General features: G+C 38.1%; 1 protein-coding gene across 11 annotated transcripts in view; it reads left to right on the top strand.

The window, feature by feature from the left end:
- CCDC126 (coiled-coil domain containing 126) overlaps nt 1–21,364 on the top strand; it is a 106,256-nt gene that overhangs the window by 68,742 nt on the left and 16,150 nt on the right. For 10 of the 11 annotated variants that reach the window (XM_077856525.1, XM_077856521.1, XM_077856523.1 and 7 more), the window contains one exon: nt 6,627–7,004. In XM_077856525.1, the coding sequence (XP_077712651.1) occupies nt 6,767–7,004 (238 nt within the window). In that variant the 5' untranslated portion in view covers nt 6,627–6,766. Of the gene's footprint in view, nt 1–4,786; nt 4,869–6,626; nt 7,005–21,364 lie in introns of those variants that run through there. The other variant, XM_077856528.1, reaches the window with a different exon arrangement.

Genomic DNA, 21,364 nt, shown 5'->3' with positions numbered 1-21,364 from the left:
TTTATTCGTGAGTGACACAGAGAGAGAGGCAGAGACACAGGCAGAGGGAGAAGCAGCCTCTTGGCCAGGAGCCCGATGTGAGACTCGATCCCAGAACCTGGGATCATGACTTGAGTCAAAGGCAGACACACAACCACTGAGCCACCTAGGTGCCCCAGTTGTCTTCTTTCTTTCTTTCTTTCTTTCTTTCTTTCTTTCTTTCTTTCTTTCTTTCTTTCTTTTCTTTCTTTCTTTCTTTCTTTCTTTCTTTCTTTCTTTCTTCTTTCTTTCTTCCTTTTTTCTTTCTTCCTTTTTTCTTTCTTCTTTCTTTCTTTCTTTCTTTCTTTCTTTCTTTCTTTCTTTCTTTCTTCTTTCTCTTTCTTCTTCTTTTTTTTTTTAAGATTTTTATTTAGTTATTCATGAGAGACACAGAGAGAGTCAGAGACACACACAGGCAGAGGAAGCGGCAGGCTCCATGCAGGGAGCCTGATGTGGGATTCAATCCTGGGACTCCAGGGTTATGCCCTGGGCCGAAGGCAAGCAGTAAACCGCTGAGCCACCCAGGGATCCAGGATCCCCAGTTGTCACCTTTCTTTTTTTCTTTTAATGTTATTTATTTATTTATTTTTTAGTTGTCACTTTTTTTTTTTTTTTTTTTAGTTATCACCTTTCTGATGGGAAATTCATATCTTGGTTTTAGGTGGAAATGGGGAGAGCAAGGCAAGGAATGCTTCCTGCGTCTACTGTTTCTTAGCTATCTTCAGTTCCAAATAATCCTTAAACCACAGTGGGATACATACTTTGGGGTGGTATACTCTGATGCCTTTTCTATCATCCTAATAATGGGTATGAAGTGGTATCTCATTGTGGCTTTAGTTTGTATTTCCCTAATGACTAGTAATTTGTACATCTTTCAATGTGCTTGTTCATTTACATATCTCCTCTGAGAACCATTGGAATTGTGACTATTGAAATTGTGACTTGTATTTATTTATTTATTTATTTAAATTTTATTTATTTATTCATGGTAGACAGAGAGAGAGAGAGAGAGAGAGAGAGAGAGGCAGAGACACAGGCAGAGGGAGAAGCAGGCTCCATGCAGGGAGCCCGACATGGGACTCGATCCTGGGTCTCCAGGATCACGCCCTGGGCCAAAGGCAGGCGCCAAACCGCTGAGCCACCCAGGGATCCGTTTTATTTATTTTAAAAAATATTTTATTTATTTATTTGAGAGAGAGAGATAGAGAGAGAGATAGCAACAGAGAGCACAAGCAGGGAGGAGACAGAGAAGCAGGCTCCTCGCTCTTCAGGGAGCCCAACTCGGGGGCTCCATCCCCGGACCCTGGGATCATGACCTGAGCTGTAGGCAGATGCTTAAGTGACTGAGCCACCAGACACCCCTGTGACTTGTTTTTATTTTTATTTTTAAAATTATTTTATTAGAGTTCAATTTGCCAACATTTAGCATAACACCCAGTGTTCATCCCGCCAAGTGCCCCCCTCAGTGCCCATCACCAAGTCACCCCAACCCCCCTGCCCACCTCCCTTTCCACTACCCCTTGTTTGTTTCCCAGAGTTAGGTGTCTCTCATGTTTTGTGTGGCTTGTTTTTAAAAGAATATTTTGTCTGCTCTGAGGACAGTGGCTTGAAGTGGGGTTGGAGAGAAATCTGGGAAACCACTTGAAACAGCTGCAGGAATCCAATTGGAGATGATGATACTTGGACCACACTCCATTGCCTCTTCAGAAGATCTAGTGCTCTATAGATAACTTCATCTTAAGTGTGTCTCCTCTCCTTCATTCTTCTGTTTTGGGCCATATACATTAATATCATTTGTAATTTCTGCCATTGCATGAGAGCTTTCCCCTGGGAATCCTAAATATATTTAGGAGTCTGGGGCAACTGTGTGGCTCAGTCATTTAAGCAGGGAGCTGGCTTCTCCCTCTCTCTCTGCCACTCTCCCTGCTTGTGCGTGCGCTCTCTCTGTCAAATAAATAAATCGTTAAAAATGTATATATTTAAGAGTGTATCTTAGGTCAAAGTAACGATGATGAAGGTATTGATGATTTGATTTTGGCCTTTAAAAACTACTTGGGCCAAATTTGAAGTTTGACTTTTTAGTCAGTAATAGACAGTTAATATGGTGGTCTAGAAATTGGGATTAAAAGTTTTCAGATTGTACACTATTTTGGTCGAGCAAGGACTCTAATAAATACTGTGCTCGATTGTAGCCATAAGCCATGGGCGACAATGCAGATCTTTTAGGTCTAGTTGTTATTTCCCTTGTGATGACCTAGGTGGCCTTCCAGGAGCTTGGACCAGTAAGATCTTTTAGGTCTAGTTGTTATTTCCCTTGTGATGACCTAGGTGGCCTTCCAGGAGCTTGAACCAGTACTTGAACCTGAAGGAAAAAATGGGGAAGTTCAGAGTACAAGTTCCTCTCTCACTTGCAGCTTTGAATGTTGCACAGAAAGGAGATATTAAACCCTCCCTTTTTTTTTCTTTTTATTTTGTAGAGATTGAGTCTAAGAATAATTTCTCTTTAAAAATACTAAAATAACTTGCCTTTAGTTGCTAAACAATTAAAATCTTGTCTGCCTTTTTCTTTCTATGTGGCATAACAAAATATCTTTCAGGGAACACAACAATATATTCATATTGATCGCAGGGACTAAAGTGATTCCAGAAGAAATTGTTTTCACTCTCCTTCTATTTCTGTCTAGTAAATGTAGGGCTTAGCTTACTTACCCTGGCAGGAATGACTTGGGTTATGGCAAAGATACTGTTTTTTCCTGCTCCTTTTTCCTTCCCTTTAGGGTCATTATAGGTAGGTCCAGGTAAGAAGCCTCTGTCACTCCTGATGCACTGACTTGTACCATTGAATTTAGTGGTCCTACCAGTAACTCTCATTGCTGCTTCATGAAGAAATTTGAGATTTGGCGAGGGGTTCCCATTTTTTGCTGCACATTAAAATAACCTAGGGTGCATTTTAAAGGTATTTATTTATTTATTTATTTATTTATTTATGTGAGAGAGAGAGCGAGCATGAGAGAGCGGGAGAGGGAGAAGCATGCTCCCCATTGAATAGGAAGCCCACGTGGGGCTCTGGGGTCATGACCTGAGCCACCCAGGGGCCCCTAACTTAGGGCTCTTAAAAACAAAACAAAACAAAACAAAACAAAACAAAACAAAACAAAAGCATAACAAGATGGATTCCTGGCTCCCTCTCCCTAGACATGCTAATTTAATTGGTATGGGGTATGACCTGGCATGGGGATTAAAAAAAAAAAAAAACTCTTCAGGTGAGTTTAATGTGAAGCATTCTGAGAAGATGCCAAAGGCATGTTTATATCCTTTTGGGAATCTTAGTCACCTCTGCTGGTCTTGCTTGGAATTACTTGTGGAAATGAACCTTTATAATAGTTTTCAGACCCTCTTGGATTGCTTCAGAGAACCCTCATGGGCCTTTGAACTGCTCAGCCCTTTGTCAGGTATTAGCTGCTGGCTCCAGGCCATCTTTTTAACTTGGAGAAGGCTCCAGGGTGCCTTTTCTCCTTAGTAGCTCACTTTATTCCTTGGTGTCCTTTTATAGTTCCCTAGTATAGAGAGGGATAATGGCTCCCAACTTCTCACTTCTTTGCTATTCTCAAAAACAAACCCTTTTCCTGTTAAACGCTTAATTTCTTGGGGTACCTGGGTGGCTCAGTCAGTTAAACATCTGACTCTTGATTTTGAGTCAAGGCTATGAAGACCTTTTTTTTTTTTTTTTTTTTTTTTTTTTTTAAGATTTTATTTATTTATTTGAGAGAGAGAGGGTGGAGGGAGAAGCAGGCTCCAAGCAGAGCAGGGAGCCCAACATGGGGCTTGATCCCAGTACCCTGGTATGGTGACCTGAGCTGAGGGCAGACATTTAACCAACTGAGCCACGTGGGCACCTCTATGAAAACCTTTCATGTAGGCCTCTTTTCTGAATTTAATAGTCAGCTAGTATATAGTTAATATAGAGCAATAAGGGGCTCTTTACTTATTTTTAGGCCTCCCACCCTGAGAAACACTCCCTGTCTCAACCCACCTCCCTTCCTGGATCTCTTGTTCTCTGTCTAAAGCCATTACAGTCTGGGGGTTTGTCATTTGGAGTTTTGTAAAACCTATGAATTCTAGTAGGGCTGGGTTTAAGGACCTTTTCTAAAGAAATAGGCAGACCCTGAATGGAGTTATAGATTCCGAGCTTGTGGGCTTGTAGCTCTTGCCAGAGTTCAGGCAAGTGAGGTCCATGGCCTAGGTAAAACTCTTAGGCAGGTTTTTCCAGGTTTTGAGGTCATTGCAAATAGTGAATGAAATAGCTGTTGTGAAGTATTTCCTTCATTTGATAAGAACTCAGTAGTTGTTTATGGCTATAGTTTCTGCTGTTTCTGTTTTTTTGCTATTGCTACAAAAGAGGAGCAGAGGTTCAGGGTTTGAGCTTTGAATCCTATCTCTACCACTATCCAGTTGTATGACCTTGGACAAATTAACTTCTTTGCCTCAGTTTTTTTCACTTGTTGAGTGAAAACACTATTAATGTGGGAGTTGTGAAGATTTAATGAGTTAATTCATATAAGGAGCTTAAGCCAGAATCTGGTGCGAAGTAAGTGATTGTAGTAAGGCTGTTATTTAACTAAAGTACTCTCTTTGCCTCTGGTTTTGGCCTTGAATATATATAGTGACCTAAAACTTTCCAGGCCATGATTTTAACCTTTATTTGCCAAAATACCTAGGAGTCTGTGTTCTTAATGTCACTATTCTGGTTTTGTTGTCATGCCAGCTATAGAACTCTGTTGTGACAGCTTCAGGGCAGATACCCCGTTGGTCCATCTACTGGGTGCTAGGTCAGATCATGTAGCACACAGGTCAGACTTGAAAAGACATAGGAGCCAGTAAAGTATTTCTAAAGGAAAAATATATTTAATATACTTATGCAAAATAACTCTTTTAAAATTTTCTTGGGCTTCCAGACTTCCATTTTCTGAACTCAAAATATCTGTAGAAAAAATACTAGGTTATGTTTACTTGACTTTGTTAATAAGTAAAGTTCAGTAATACAGTATTGATATTAATAGTAGTATTTCAATAACATCATTCATTGTATGGTAACTAAAGAAATAAGTAGAAGTAGAAGAAAAATTGAAAAGGCAGTTAATTCTTATTTTTTAATATAGTTATTACTTTATTATAGTAATTAATATATTCCGTTAGTGTAGTGAGGATGGGCGCACTTCAACAAGAGTAGATGGGTGTTCTTCAAACCTCTGAGACCCAGAATTTATTACTAGTATATCAGGGACTGGATGGCAGGGTAGGTGGAAGAAAGAGAGGGACTTTTCTAAACTGGACAAGTGAATTGCCAGGGTAGAAGATCCCCTGCTTACACATATCTCAACACATCTAGAGAAGTTTCATTACAAAATTTTGTATTTTGATTTTTCACGTAAGATATTAAAAGATACTCTTTATTTTTTGTTTAAAAAAAGATTTAAAAGCACCTGTGCTATAAAGCAGAATTTTAGACCATGGAACCCTAGTTTCTCTCTTGCTTAGCTTATATGTCAGCTCAGTAAACATCTGTTAAAAGTGATTAAATGCTCTGCACAGTTAGCCTTTATTCATTTCTGGTCTTATCCTCAAACTAGATTTTACTAGTTTGGCTATGTGATTATACCCTATTAAGCAGATTAAAATCAGTATATCTTTAATTTGCTCATACTGCAGGAAGTTAAAAAAATTTTAAGGATTATTTTTATTAAGCTATGAAATGCAATTTTTGACTCTGGATGTATTTCTACATAAAGAATTTAACTCCATTGGGTATAATTGAAGAGTTTTCTTTGCTGGACACTTTAGTGATCCATATACATTACTGTCTAGGTCTTTCTAGATTTCATGATTGTCATCACCTTTATCTTTTTTTTTTAAGTATAATCTTTCAATTTTTCTTTAAATTATAAAAGTACATTCTGGTATCATTTAAAATTTAGAATTGCAGATTTGGAAATACAGGGAAATTTTTTGAACTGTTTTAGCACTTCTCATTATGTCTGGCATAAATTTAGAAGTATAAGCTTAGAGACTGTAACTTCTCATTTTAGGTTGGATGCTCAAGATGATCTTGTTGCCATTAGTAATATTATCTAGTGACATTTCCAAATATTGTCACACTTAATTATATTGTGGGATTTTGATTTCCCAGACTATTTCACCTTTCCTCATATTCTAACTTTCACTTTGGTATCTCCTTTTTTTTTTTAAAGGAAGAGGAGGAAGAGGAATAGGTTTTAGACATTTAGGTTGGAAACCTGTATTTGAATAGACTCCTATAAATCTTATTACAAATAAGATTTAGTTACAAATGACAAGTCATTCAACGAGTTTTGTGACCACGGTCACACTTCAATTCATTGGCGTTTATGTCTAGTTTAAATTGTTGAAGAGCAATGTAAATGAAACTAATAAAAGACCTAGAAGCTTGCATAGTGCTGGAGAGCAAGTTGTCAAAGAAGATCATACAGTTTCAAATCACAATGATTTATAGAATATCTTCTTAAGTTTGTCATTGTGCTGTTACTAGTATAGGTTAGGACTAATTACCTTTTCTCTCCTCAATTTTACAGAGTTAATTGAGAGTTGGAGCAAACTTGCTGAAGATGAAGAATATACAATATTAGAGAAGGAGATTTTTTTTCCAAAAGTCTTGATTGACGGCATACATCTAGTCATCGTTCTTCAGTTGAGTGTGTTTGCTTCATCAGAAATGATTTTTACAATCTCAAGAAAAACCATGTCCCAGAAATTGAGTTTACTGTTGCTTGTATTCGGACTCATTTGGGGATTGATGTTACTGCACTATACTTTTCAACAACCAAGACATCAAAGCAGTGTCAAGTTACGTGAACAAATACTAGACTTGAGCAAAAGATATGTTAAAGCTCTAGCAGAGGAAAATAAGAACACAGTGGATGCTGAGAATGGTGCTTCTATGGCAGGATATGGTAAGATAACCATAGAATCTTCCTGATTTTCTCCTCATCAACCTACCCCATTTAAAGATAGTTATGGAAGGAAATCTAGTTCGTTACTTCATGCATAGGTCTTTCCAAAGCAAATTTTTCTTGACTTTTTATTATGAAAAGTTTAAAATGTATGGAAAAATAGAAACTATGATAAATACCCATATATCGGTTGCCTAGATTTAACAATTATTAACATGTTACAAAATTTGTTTTGTCTAATTTTTAAAGACCAGTTAAATAGTAGAAATTGTGACATTTCACTGCTAGATATTTCCATATGTATCTCTCAAAAAATGACCTTTTAGTACGCAATTATAAAGGCATTATAATAATAGCTAGTTCAGGGGTGCCTGGGTGGCTCAGTTGGTTAAGTGCTTGCCTTTGGCTCAGGTCATGATCCTAGGGTCCTGGGATCAAGCCCCGAATCAAGCTCCTTGCTCAGCAGGGAGCTTGCTTCTCCAACTCTCCCTCTTCCTGCCACTCTCCCTACTTATGCTCTCTTTCTGTCAAATAAACAAATAAAATCTTAAAAAAACCTAGCTGTTATTTACGTTTTTCCAATTGTGCCAATATAGACCAGCAATTATATAACATTTATCAGTTCTTAAGAAGCAACATTTACCTGTATCAACATTTAGTTGATTTGTTTCTTAAACATTGTTTAGTTGCCATTCTCCCCTTCACATCATGAGTTCCTGCTGTGTTTTTTCCTGCTGTGTATTTTTTGTATTTTGGGTTTTTTTTTTTTTAAAGATTTTATTTATTTATTTGAGAGAGAGAGAATGCGTGCATGAGTAAGGGTAAGGGTTAAAGGAAGAGGGAGAAACAGACTCCCTGCTGAGCAGGGAGCCCCACACAGGGCTTGATCCCAGGACCCTGAGCCAAAGGCAGATGCTTAACTGACTGAGCCACCCAGGAGCCCCTTCCTGCTGTGTTTTAAGGTCTCTATGCATGTTATGAAGTTCTTTCTTGCCTTCAAGACTTAAAAAAAAAAAAAAAAAAAAAAAGAGAGACAAGAGAACACTTTGTATATGAGTGTGTGGGCATTTTCTCTATTTCAGTGTTTTGGTTTTTTTTTTTTTTTTTTTGTTATACATGTACGTATTTAAAGACTCAAAATGTGTTGAGTCTGGTAATTTAAAAGGGTAGTTCTTCCCATCCCCAACAGTCCTTAAATTTCCCATTCCTTAGAGCCAGTCATTTAAAATTATTTAATTTGACTTATTTATATCTCTAAATAACATGCTATATGAGCTGCTTCTTGATTTTTCAATTATTTCCCCACTGTGCAGGGTGAGGGTTCAGCTTTTTTTTTTTTTTTTAAAGATTTTGTTTATTTATTCATAGAGACAGAGAGAGAGAGAGAGAGAGAGAGGCAGAGACACAGGCAGAGGGAGAAGCAGGCATCATACAGAGAGCCTGACGTGGGACTAGATCCAGGGTCTCCAGGATCATGCCCTGGGCTGCAGGCGGCGCTAAACTGCTGCGCCACTGGGGCTGCCCAGCCTTTTTTTTTTTTTTTTTTTTAACCCAAAATTGTATCCCACCCACCTGAGGCTGCTTTCACACACACGTCCTTCTAGTCCTGCCATCTTCCCATAATAATTTTGTTAGAACAATATTCAGTATTTGCATTGTTAGTATTAATTATGTTCATTACTGAGCCATGTAATACATTATTACTTTTCTTTTCATGTATAACTTTATTTTCCCCTCTAGAATTAGTAAGTACTGATTTTTGTTTCTTTGCCTAGTTTTCTACCCTAACTTCCCACAGTTCAGTCTTCTCCCAGTATATTCAGACACATTAGCTATTTCATCACATTCTTTATCTTGAAATCTTTCCTAGAGCCTTCTGTTCTGTTCTTGTTTGGACTATTTCTTCTCTAGGCTTGTGGAGATGAATTATTCCGGGATCTTACTCCACAATCATCCTGGACCTCCCTTTACCTTTCTTGTTTTTGGATCTCCTATTCCCTAGAATCCTGCGGCTTCTTCTTTATTAGTGACTCCCACATTTTAGAGGTACAGATCCTTGTAGTTTCCTCAGAAAGGTATAAAGGAAGTCAAAGTTTTGATTCCTTGTATATCTGAAAAGATCTTTTTATCCTTCTATCTTCATGCTTAATTGAAAATTTGACCGAGTATAGAATCCTAGTTTGGAGATAGTTTCCCCTTGGATTTTTATTTTTTTTAAGATGTATTTATTTATTTATTTATGATAGACCTAGAGAGAGAGAGAGAGGCAGAGACACAGGAGGAGGGAGAAGCAGGCTCCATGCCGGGAGCCCGACGCGGGACTCGATCCCCGGACTCCAGGATCGCGCCCTGGGCCCAAGGCAGGCGCTAAACTGCTGAGCCACCCAGGGATCCCCGCCCTTGGATTTTTAAAGGCTTTTTTCTTTTTTTTCCTCCTTAGCTTCTGGTGCTCTTTTTGAGACTCTAATGCTGTTCTGATTCTTCATCCTTTATATGACTTACTTTTTGGAAGTTTGTGCGATCTTTATCCCATAATACTGTTCTGAAATTTTTCCAGATGATGTCCCTGGTATGGATTTCTTTCATACATGTGCCGGGACCTCAGTGGGCACTTTATTTATTTTCCCCCAAATCTCAAAAGTTTTTTTTTTGTTTGTTTGTTTTGTTTGTTTTTTACCAGTACTTATGATATCTAAGAGATGTAACATTCATGACTCGGAATAATGATCATGCTATGTTTGTCTCCACATATCACCTACAACATCCCGAGTGGTCTCCACCAAGTCAGCTGCTTCCAATAAGGATATACTGTTCCTGTTATGAAATTCCTAAAACCAAAATATATCAATTTTTAAAACATAATTATACCTTAGCAATATAGCCAGAATGTTTTCAGACTTTTCAACTGCTATAACTCTAATAATACCTGTTATATCACTTTTTTACTTTTTCTACCAGATGATATATTACACCTTTATGCAAATACCTTGCAAATATAAATTTCATGAAAATTAGTAGAAGAAAAAATAAGAATTGCAGAAAGTCTATTTTATTTTTACCCTTGGCCTAATATTTATCTAATAGAGGTGGCCTTAATGCCATATAAATATTATCAATTATGGTTCTCATATCTATTCACTCATTTAGTGTGTTGCATGATGTTACCAGTGATGTAATCATAGTACAAGGTTTATTTTACATTTCATCATTGTTACAAAAAAGTTTAATACTGAAATAATATTGGGAACAAATAGAAAATTACTATATATTTTGAAAAGAATAGACTTTTTTTTTCTTTTTTATTTATTTAAAGAATCTCAAGCAGACTTCCTAACTGAGCTGGGAGCCTAATCTGGGGCTTGATCTCATAACCTTGAGATCATGATCATCAGGTCATCTGAGCCAAAATCAAGAGTTGGACACTTAGCTGACTGAGCCACCCAGGTTCCTCTAGAATAGAATTTTTTGGAACTACTAAAAATGGTCACTTACTTAACCTCTCTGTAGATGTCAAAGAATAATCAAGTATAGAACTAAGACTTTTTCTATTTCAATTACTTTAATATGCTAATTTGAATAAAATGAACATTCTTTCAAAAGAATGCATTACCTCTATGTAGATAAACTGTTAGTGTATTAGGTTTTTGTTTTTCCCTGTCCGCCTGCAAAAGTAATTATGTTTTGTTTTTTTTTTTTAGTAATTATGTTTTGAGAAAAGTATTTACTAGAGATGAAAGTTTAACTTTCTTAAAAGTTTGTATTTCTAAGATGTATCCATGTTAAATATACATCTTAAGTAAACCCTGCTACTTGTGAAGGATATATTTTGTTTGTAACCATCAAGTCATGATTTGATTTGATTTTTTAAAATTTATTTAAATTTTTTTTTTTAATTTAAACTCAATTTAGTGTATTATTAGGTTCAGAAGTAATTCAGGGATTCATCAGTCTTATATAATACCCAGTGCTTGGGGCATGTGGGTGGCTCAGTGGTTGAGCATCTGCCTTGGGCTCAGGGCATGATCCTAGGGTCCCGGGATCGAGTCCCACATTGGGCTCTCTACAGGGAGTCTGCTTCTCCCTCTGCCTATGTTCCTGCATCTGTGTCTCTCATGAATAAATAAGTAAAATCTTAAAACAAAACAAACCTAGTGCTCATTATATCCCATGGCATCCTTAACGTCCATCACCCAGTTACCCTATCCCCCCACTCCCTACCCTCCAGCAATCCTCAATTTGTTTCCTATAGTTAAGAGTCTCTTATGGTTTGTCTCCTTCTCTGATTTTGTCTTGTTTTATTTTTCCCTCCCTTCCCCTATGATCCTCGTTTTGTTTCTTAAACTCCACATATGAGTGAGATCATATAATTGTCTTTCTTTGACTGACTTATTTTACTTAATGTTGTACCCTTTAGTTCCATCTGTGTCATTGCAAATGACAAGATTTCATTTTCTGATGGCTGAGTAATATTCCAGTGTGTGTGTGCATGCGTGTATACTGCATCTTCTTTATCCATTCATCTGTCAGTAGACATCTAGGCTCTTTCCATAGTTTGGCTGTTGTGGACATTGCTGCCCCTTCCGATCATTACATTTGTATCTTTGGGGGTAAATACCCAGTAGTGCAATTGCTGGGTCATAGGGTAGCTCTATTTTCAGCTTTTTGAGGAACCTCCACACAGTTTTCCAGATTGGCTGCACCAGCTTGCTTTCCCGCCAACAGTATAAGAGGATTCCCCTTTCTCCACATCCTTGTCAACATCTGTTGTTTCCCAACTTGTTAATTGTAGCTATTTGGACCCATGTGAGGTGGTATCTCATTGTGATTTTGATTTGTATCTCCCTGTTGCCAATGATTTTGAGTGAGCATTTTTTCATGTGTCTGTTGGCCATTTGTATGTCTTTTTTGGAGAAATATCTGTCCATATATTCTGCCTATTTCTTCTTGACTGGATTATTTGTTCTTTGGGTGTTGAATTTGTAAGTTCTTTATAGATTTTGGATACTAGCCCTTTAAGACATTTGCGAATACTTCCTCCCATTCTGTCTGTTGTCTTTTGATTTTGTAAACTGTTTCCTTTGCTGTGCAAAAGCTTTTTATCTTGATGAAGCCCCAGTAGTAATTTTTGCCTTTGGAGATGTGTCTAGCAAGCAGTTGTTGTGGCTGAGGTCACAGAGGTTGCTGCCTGTGTTCTGTAGGATTTTGATGGCTTCCTGTCTCACATTTAGGTCTTTTATACATTTTGAGTCTATTTTTGTGTATGGTGTGAGGTCCAGTTTCATTTTTCTGCCTGTGGCTGTCCAATTTTCCCAACACCATTTGTTGAAGAGACTGTCTTTTTTTCTTTGGATATTCTTTCCTACTTTGTCGAAGATAAGTTGACTCTAGAGTTGAGGGTCCATTTCTGGGTTCTCTATTCTGTTCTGTTGATCTGTGTTTCTGTTTTTGTGCCAGTTCCATACTGTCTTGATGATTACAGCTTTGTAATAGAGTTTGAAGTCTGGAATTATGCCACTGGCTTTGGTTTTTCTTTTTCAACATTCCTTTGTCTATTTGGGGTCTTTTCTGGTTCCACACAAATTTCAGGATTGTTTGTTACAGCTCTGTGAAAAAAGTTGAAGGTATTTTGATAGGAATTGCATTGAATGTGTAGATTGCTCTAGGTAACATAGACGTTGTAACAATATTTGTTCTTTTAATCCATGAGCATGAAATGTTTTTCCATCTCTTTGTGTCTTCCTCAGTTTCTTTGATGAGTGATCTATAGTTTTCTGGATACAGATCCTTTGCCTCTTTGGTTAGGTTTATTCCTAGGTATCTTATGGTTTTGGGTACAATTATAAATGGGATCTACTCCTTAATTTCTCTTTCTTTTGTCTCATTGTTAGTATATAAAATGCAACTGATTTCTGTGCATTGATTTTATATCCTGCCACTGCTGAATTCCTGTATAAGTTCTAGCAATTTTCAGGTGGAGTCTTTTGGGTTTTCCACATACAGTATGATGTCATCTGCAAAGAGAGTCTGACTTCTTTGCTGATTTATTTCTATTTGTTGTCTGATTGTTGAGGCTAGGATTTCTAGTACTATGTTGAACAACAGTGGTGAGAGTGGACAGCCCTGTCATGTTCCTGACCTTAGGGGAAAAGCTCTCAGTCTTTCCCCAATGAGAATGATATTATCTTTTCGTATATAGCTTTTATGATATTGAAGTATGTTCCCTCTATCCTTACACTGTGAGAGTTTTAATCAAGAAAGGTTTGTACTTTGTCAAATGCTTTTTCTGCATCTGTTGAGAGGATCATATGGTTCTTGTCCTTTCTTTTATTAATGTAGTGTATCACATTGATTTGCAGATGTTGAACCACTCTTGCAGCCCAGGAATAAATCCCACTTGGTCTTGGTGAATGATCCTTTTAATGTGCTGTTGGATCCTATTGGCTAGTATCTTGGTGAGAATTTTTATATCCATGTTCATCAGGGATATTGATCTGTAATTCTTTTTGGTGGTGTCTTTGGTTTTGGGATCAAGGTAATGCTGGCCTCATGAATTTGGAAGTTTTCTTTTGTTTTCTATTATTTGAAACAGCTTCAGAAGAATAGGTATTAATTCTTCTTCGATGTTTCGTAGAATTCCCCTGGGAAGCCATCTGGCCCTAGACTCTTGTTGGGATATTTTTGATTACTGCTTCAATTTCCTTGCTGGTTATGGCTCTGTTCAGGTTTTCTATTTCTTCCTGTTTCAGCTTTGGTAGTTTGTATATAGTCTCTAGAAGTGCATCAATTTCTTCCCAATTGCCTAATTTGTTGGCATGTGGTTTCTCATAATATGTTCTTATAATTGTTTGTATTTCTTTGATGTTGATTGTGATCTCTCTTCTTTCATTCATGATTTTATTTATTTGGGTCCTTTCTCTTTTACTTTTATAAGTCTGGCAAGGGGTTTTTCTATCTTATTAATTCTTTCAAAGAACCAGCTCCTAGTTTCATTGATCAGTTGTACTATTCTTTTGGTTTCTATTTCATTGATTTCTTCTCTAATCCTTATTAATTCTCTTCTCCTGCTGGGTTTAGGCTTTATTTGCTGTTATTTCTCCAGCTCCTTTAGGTGTAAGGTTAGGTTCTGCATTTGAGACCTTCTTGGTTTTTGAGAAAGGCTTATATTGCTATATACTTCTCTCTTAGAACCACCATTGCTGTATCCCAAAGGTTTTGAACAGTTGCGTTTTCATTTTCATTTATTTCCATGAACTTTGTAAATTCTTTAATTTCCTGATTGACCTATTCATTCTTTGGTAGGATGCTCTTTAACCTCCATGTATTGTGATTGAGTTCCAGTTTCAAAGCATTTTGGTTTGAAAATATGCAGGGAATGATCCTAATCTTTTGGTACTGGTTGAGACTTGATTTGTGACCCAGTATGTGATCTGTTCTGGAGAATGTACCATGTGCCCTTGAGAAGAATGTGTATTCTGTTGCATTAGAATGGAATGCTCTGGGGACAGCCCGAGTGGCTCAGCATAAACACACTGCTTTTGACCCAGAGCATGATTCTGGAGACCCAGGATCCAGTCCAGCGTTGGGCTCCCTGCATGGAGCCTGCTTCTCCCTCTGCCTGTCTTTCTCTCTCTCTCTCTCTCTCTCTGTGTGTGTGTGTGTCTCTCCTGAATAAGTAAATAAAATATTAAAAAAAAAAAAAGATATAATGCTCTGAATATATATGAAGTCCATCTGGTTCAGGGTGTCATTCAATGTCCTTGTTTCCTTGTTGATCTTATGTGTAGATGATCAGTCCATTGGAGTAAGGGGGGTGTTAAAGTCCCCTGCTATAACTGTATTATTATTAATGTGTTTCTTTAATTTTGTTATTAATTGGTTTATATAATTGGTGCTCCCGTGTTAAGCATAAATATTTATAATTGTTAGATCTTATTGGATAGGCCCATAAATTATGATATAGTGTCCTTCATCATCTTTTATTACAGTCTTTGGTTTAAAATCTAATTTGTCAGGCATCCCTGGTGGCTCGGTGGTTTAGCACCGCCTTCGGCCCAGGGTGTGATCCTGGAGACCCGGGATCGAGTCCTGTGTTGGGCTCCCTGCATGGAGCCTGCTTCTCCCTCTGCCTGTGTCTCTGCCTCTCTTTCTCTCTGTGTCTCTCACGAATAAATAAATGAAAATCTTTAAAAATAAAATGTAATTTGTCTGATATAAGGATTGCTACCTCAGCTTTCTTTTGATGTCCATTAGCATAATGTGTGGTTTTCCACCCCCTCACTTTCACTCTGGAGGTGTCTTTGGGTCTAAAATGAGTATCTTGCAGTCAGCATATTGATGGGTCTTGACTTTTTAAAAAATATTTTATTTATATATTTGAGAGAGAGAGAGAAAGCATGAGCCAGGAGAGGGGCAGAGGGAGAAGGGAGCCTGATATGGGGTTTGATTCCAAGATCCTGGGTCATGACATAGCTGAAGGTAGACACTTAACTGACTGAGCCATCCAGGTGCCCCTGGGTCTTGCTTTTGCTTTTTTTTTTTTTTTATCTAATCTTACACCCTGTGTCTTTGCCCATTTACATTCAGAGTAACTACTGAAAGATATGAATTTAGTGCCATTGTATTACCTGTAAAGTCATTGTTTTTGTATATTGTGTCTGTTCCTTTCTGGTCTATGTTCCTTTTGGGCTCTCTGTTTGCTTAAAGGACCCCCTTTAATATTTCTTGTAGGGCTGGTTTAGTGATCACAAAATTCTTTCAGATTCTGTTTGTCCTGGAAGCTTTTTATTTCTCCTTCTATTTTGAATGATAGCATTGCTGGATAAAGTATATTAGCTGCATGTTTTTCTCATTTAGCACCCTGAATCTATCATGTCAGTCCTTTCTGGCCTGCCAGATCTCTGTGAATAGATCTCTTGCCAGTTTACTGTTTCTACCCTTGTAGATTATGGACCTCTTGTCCAGAGCTGCTTTTAGGATTTTCTCTTTGTCTCTGAGATTTGTGGGTTTCACTATCATATGTTGAAGCATTGACCTATTTTTTTTTAAGATTTATTTATTTATTCATGAGAGATAGAGAGAGAGAGGCAGAGACATGGGCAGAGGGAGAAGCAGGCTCCTCACAGGGAGCCCGATGCTGGACTCAATCCTGGATCCCAGGATCACGACCTGGGCCAAAGGCAGGCGCCCAACTGCCGAGTCACCCAGGTGTCCCGCGTTAACTTATTTTTATGGATTTTGAAGTGGGGGTTCTCTGTGTCTCCTGGACTTAAATGCCTGTTTCCTTCATCAGATTAGGGAAGTTCTCAGCTATAAATTGGGCTAGTATACCTTCTCCCCTCCTTCCTTTCCTCTTCTTCTGGGGTCCCAATTATTCTAATATTGTTTTGCTTTATGGTGTCACTTATCTCTAAAAATCTCCCCTCATGATCCAGTAGTTGTTTATCTCTCTTTTTCTCAGCTTCTTTATTCTCCATCATTTTGTCTTTATCACTAATTCTCTCTCCTGCCTCATTTATCCTAGTAGGTGGAGCCTCCATTTTTATTGCATCTCATTAATAGCCTTTTTGATTTCACTTTAATTAGATTTTAGTTCTTTTATTTCTCCAGAAACGAATTCTCTAGTGTTTTCTATGCTTTTTTCAAGCCCAGCTTGAAGAAATAATTGTTATAATCGTTATTCTGAACTCTACTTCTGATATCTTATGTCCATACTGATTAGTTCCTTCAGTCAGTACTGCCTCTTATTCTGTTTTTTGAGGGGAGTGTTTCTGTCCTGTCATTCTGTCTAGAGAAGAATAGATGAACAAGAGAACAAAATACTAAAATGGCAACAGCGACCCCAGAGAAATATACGCTAAACAAATGAGAAGAGACTTTGCAGAAAGTGGATGCCTTCCTATTTGTAGAATTGCAGCAATTTTTTTCTTAGATCTCCTGTTGAGTTTGCAGGTGTTCAGAATAATTTGATAGCTATCTAGCTGAATTCCTGGGACCAGACAAAATATAGTCTCCTACTCTTTCACTCTCTGGGACTCTGCTTGTCAAATCATGATTCTTTATTTTCCAAGTCATGATGGAACTAAATGGAACTAAATCCGTGAAAATTGAATCCTAAAGTACCTTTATCAAAAGCCTGATATATAGCTACTTATCAATTACAACTCTTGGAGCTGTTTCAAATAATTCTTTAAAATAATTGGTTCTTTCTTCACTAATCTATTTATTTCCATGATGTGCTTGTTTTATCCAAAACTGGAACTCATTAATTTGTGTAAGAATACTATGTTATATTCTTATGATTCAATTTTGACAAGTTAGTGTCTGATTTTCATAGAACTATACCCAACCCAGCTTTCTAGATTACTCAAAAGATTCTGTTGTTTGGCACTAAAATTTCTGCTCCATTTCTGATCCTCTAACAACATTGGTGCAAATACTTACCTTGCTGCTTGCTTGGGAAAGGAATTTATAGGTGATTGTAACATAGATAAAGAATGTTGTTATGTAGATTCTGATTGGCAATTATTTCAGGTTGCAGCTTGAGAAACACCAGCACTTTATCTTTTGTGTCATCAAAATTAATCATGTTGGAAAAGAAGATTCCAGTGTTGGATTACTGCACCCTAAGGGGCATTTGATTCCTGTCATTCAAAAAATTGTGATTTCAGTATAGCTGTATATCAGTGGCCAGTCCCAGGGTCCAAAGTAACTCTGGGCACTAGTGAAGATGAAAATCTTTGGAATGTCCCTGTCCCACCTGCCATGATTTTGGAGATGAGGAGAGAGCCTCAGTGGGTACTTTAAATTTAAATCCTGAAACTTACATTCTTCAATTTGGGGATATTTTTCTTAAATTATTTATTTGATTTCTTCTGCCCTATTGTTTTCATCCTTTCTTTCTGAAATTCTGTTTTTCAGCATTTGGGCCTTCTGAACTGATCCTTGAATTTTACTTTATTGACTCTCCAATTTTCATCTCACTATCTTTTTGCTTTATTTTTTGAGATATTTACCATTTTCAACTCTATGGAGCTTTTCATTTTCTCTCATATTTTTAATTTTTTTATATTTTTAATTTCTAAGAGCTTTTTTATTTCTCAAAGATTATCAGTGATAGGTTTTTTTTTTTAAGGCTTTATTTATTTATTTGACAGAGAGATAGCAAAAGCAGGGGGAGCAGCAGAGAGGGAGAAGCAGACTCCCCACCGAGCAGGGAGCCTGACATGGGGCCTGATCCCAGGACCCCAGGATCATGACCTAGCCAAAGGCAGATACTTAACTGACTAAGCCACTAAGCCACCCCAATGGTAGGCTTTTTGAAATGTTTGTTTTTTGTTTTTTAAGGTTTTATTTATTTATACATGAGAGACACACAGAGAGAGGCAGAGAAATAGGCAGAGAGAGAAGCAGGAGCCTAATGTGGGGACTCGATTCCTGGACCATGATCACAACCTGAGCTGAAGGCAGATGCTCAACTGCTGATCCACCCAGGCATCCCTCTTTGTTTCATCAAAATATATCTGATGATCCTTAACCTTTTGCAACTTTGTTTTATTTATTTTAAAGATTTTATTTATTTACTTTATAAAGAGAGAGCGAGAGCAGGGCTTGCACCCTTGTAGAGATTGAGGAGAAGTGGACAGGGGAAGGGAGAGGGACAAGCAGACTCCATGCTGAACACAGAGCCTGTCATGGGGCTTGATCTCACAACCCTGAGATAATGCCCTGAGCTGAAATCAGAAGTCAGATGCCTGACTGAGCCATCCACATGCCCCAAGATTTTATGTTTTTTAAGTAATCTCTACACCTAATTTAGGTTTCAAACTCACAACTCTGAGATCAAGAGTCCCACATTCTATCAACTGAGCCAGCTGGACTCCCCTGAGGCTTCTTTAAAGAGTGAGATACTAAAAGTTTAATAGGACGTGTTGAGTTGTCGTGTGGCATTCAATATAATATGATCTGGTTGGGACATTTTCTTGGTAGTATCTGTAATATTTGTAATGACTTCTGATACCAACTACCTGGAGTCAGGTCAAGTTTCACAGGTTAAGAGCATAATCCTCCACAATCACAGTCCTGCCCTCACTTCACACGTTAGCCATAAATTTGGGTGTTTATAGGCCACTCTCAGTTCTGACCAGTTGACTAGAAATTTGAGTGTTCCCACTACCCTCTTAGGGTTGATAATGAATTAGATCACCTTAAAGAACTCCCTGAAAGCACTATACTTACTATTATTGTTTTATTATAGCAAAAAGAAAACTAGAACTAGCCAAAGGGATACACATAGAGCAAGGTCTTGGAAGGTTTCAAATGCAAATTTTCTGTTGTTTTCTCTTTCTTGAATTAGTTTGCATTACCGCAGTGTGTGACCATATTAAGAGTACTGTAAATTAGGGAAGCTCACCTGAACTTTGTATACAGAATTTTTATTGGGGTTTTATTGTGTAGGTGTGATTGCTTGGATTATTGGTCAGATGGTCGAATTTGATTTCCAGCCCTTCTCTCATTTGACATTACTGAAAAGTCCAGAATCCCAAATCACAGAGTTTGATCTTTCTCGCATGCCAGCCCCCATCCTGAATAATCTCATTAGCATAAACTATCTAGGGGCCCAGTCTGAGTCACCTTGTTAATGTAAACTATCAGGTTGGGTCCCAGGGTTTAACTGTGAATAACAGACTCTCTTATCACTCAAGAAATTTAAAACAGTTGGAGGCTACCTTCCAGGAACTAGGGGCAAAGGCCAGAGGAACTCTATTATATAATCTCAGTGGCTGTTTGTGGTATCCCAAATATCAGTGTATTTAGGTCTTTCCTCTTGAGCTGGTCAGATTCCCTAGAGAAGGACTTCCAATCTCTTGCTGGAGAATGTAGGCCTCCCAAGTGTTCTAGGATCTGAATGAGAGGAAAGGCTGGGCAGCAACAGGTAGTCTCAGCCTCACTGAGTGAATGAAATGTAAATGTTAACTTACTCCTTGAGTCTTCAGTGTGGTCCCCAGGCCCTCAATTGTTTTACTGGCTTCAGAAAATGTATTTTAGGGATCCTTGGGTGGTTCAGTGGTTTAGCGCCTGCTTTCAGCCCAGGGCGTGATTCTGGAGACCCGGGATTGATTCCCACATTGGGCTCCCTGCATGGAGCCTGCTTCTCCCTCTGCCTGTGTCTCTGCCTCTCTCTCTCTCTCATGAATAAATAAAATCTTTAAAAAAAAAAATGTATCTTAGATTTTCTGCAATGAGCAAGGGGCTATTGCCCAGTTAGGGAGTCTTCTAGATAATTTAGGAATCACATATCATTATATGTAAATTTTCACTCAATTCTCCTGTTTTAGTCCTATCTTTACCTGTTTCCTTTCCTTTTTTTTTTTTTTAAAGTAGGCTCCGCGCCCAACATGGAGCACATTGAGGGTCTTGAACTCTTGGCCCTGAGATTGAGACCTGAGGTGAGATCAAGAGTTGGATCCTTGGGCACCTAGGTGGCTCAGTGGTTGAGCTTCTGCCTTTGGCTGAGGTCATGAACCCGGGGTCCTGGGATTGAGTGGGGAGCCTGCTTCTCCCTCTGCCTGTGTCTTTGCCTTTCTCTCTGTGTCTCTCATGAATAAATAAATAAAATCTTTGAAAAAAAAAAAAAAAGAGTTGGATCCTTAACTGACTGAGCCACTGAGGTGCTCCAACCCCTATTTTCATTGGTACCCTCTATAAGAGTTCCTGGGCCTTTTAAGAACTCCACAGTTCAAAAAAAAAAAAAAAAGAACTCCACAGTTCTGTGAGATAATTAAATTGCTTCTTGGTTTTTCTTCTAAGATCCAACTTTTTCAGGTTTGCTAAGTCAGTGAACACTCATCCTGCTTTCCAACTTCTGGAGTTGTGTTACTATTGTCTCCTCTTCTGTTATCTTTGGCCTCATGGATGTATGCTTTTTTTTTTTAATATTTATTTATTTATTTATTTATTTATTTATTTATTTATTTATTTATGATAGAGAGAGAGAGAGAGAGAGAGAGAGAGAGGCAGAGACATAGGCAGAGGGAGAAGCAGGCTCCATGCACCGGGAGCCCGATGTGGGATTCAATCCCGGGTCTCCAGGATTGCGCCCTGGGCCAAAGGCAGGCGCCAAACCACTGTGCCACCCAGGGATCCCTGGATGTATGCTTAAAAAAAAAGAAAGAAAAAGAGCAAAAAGCGCCCTTACTATTTTGGTGGAGTATCCACATACCTGGGATGCAGGGATGTAAGAGCATCTGGCTCTGGGGGCACTGAAATGGAACAGGTTCTGCCCTTGCCTTGACAAAATCCAGAGGCAGAGACATGGGCAGTGGTGAAACAAGAAAGGAATTGATTTCAGTGAGGCCACTCCT

This window comes from Canis aureus, chromosome 18 (genome assembly GCF_053574225.1).
Source record: "Canis aureus isolate CA01 chromosome 18, VMU_Caureus_v.1.0, whole genome shotgun sequence".
Lineage (NCBI taxonomy): Eukaryota > Metazoa > Chordata > Mammalia > Carnivora > Canidae > Canis > Canis aureus.
The sequence above is the reverse complement of the archived record's forward strand: the minus strand, read 5'-3'. Positions and strand labels throughout refer to the sequence as shown.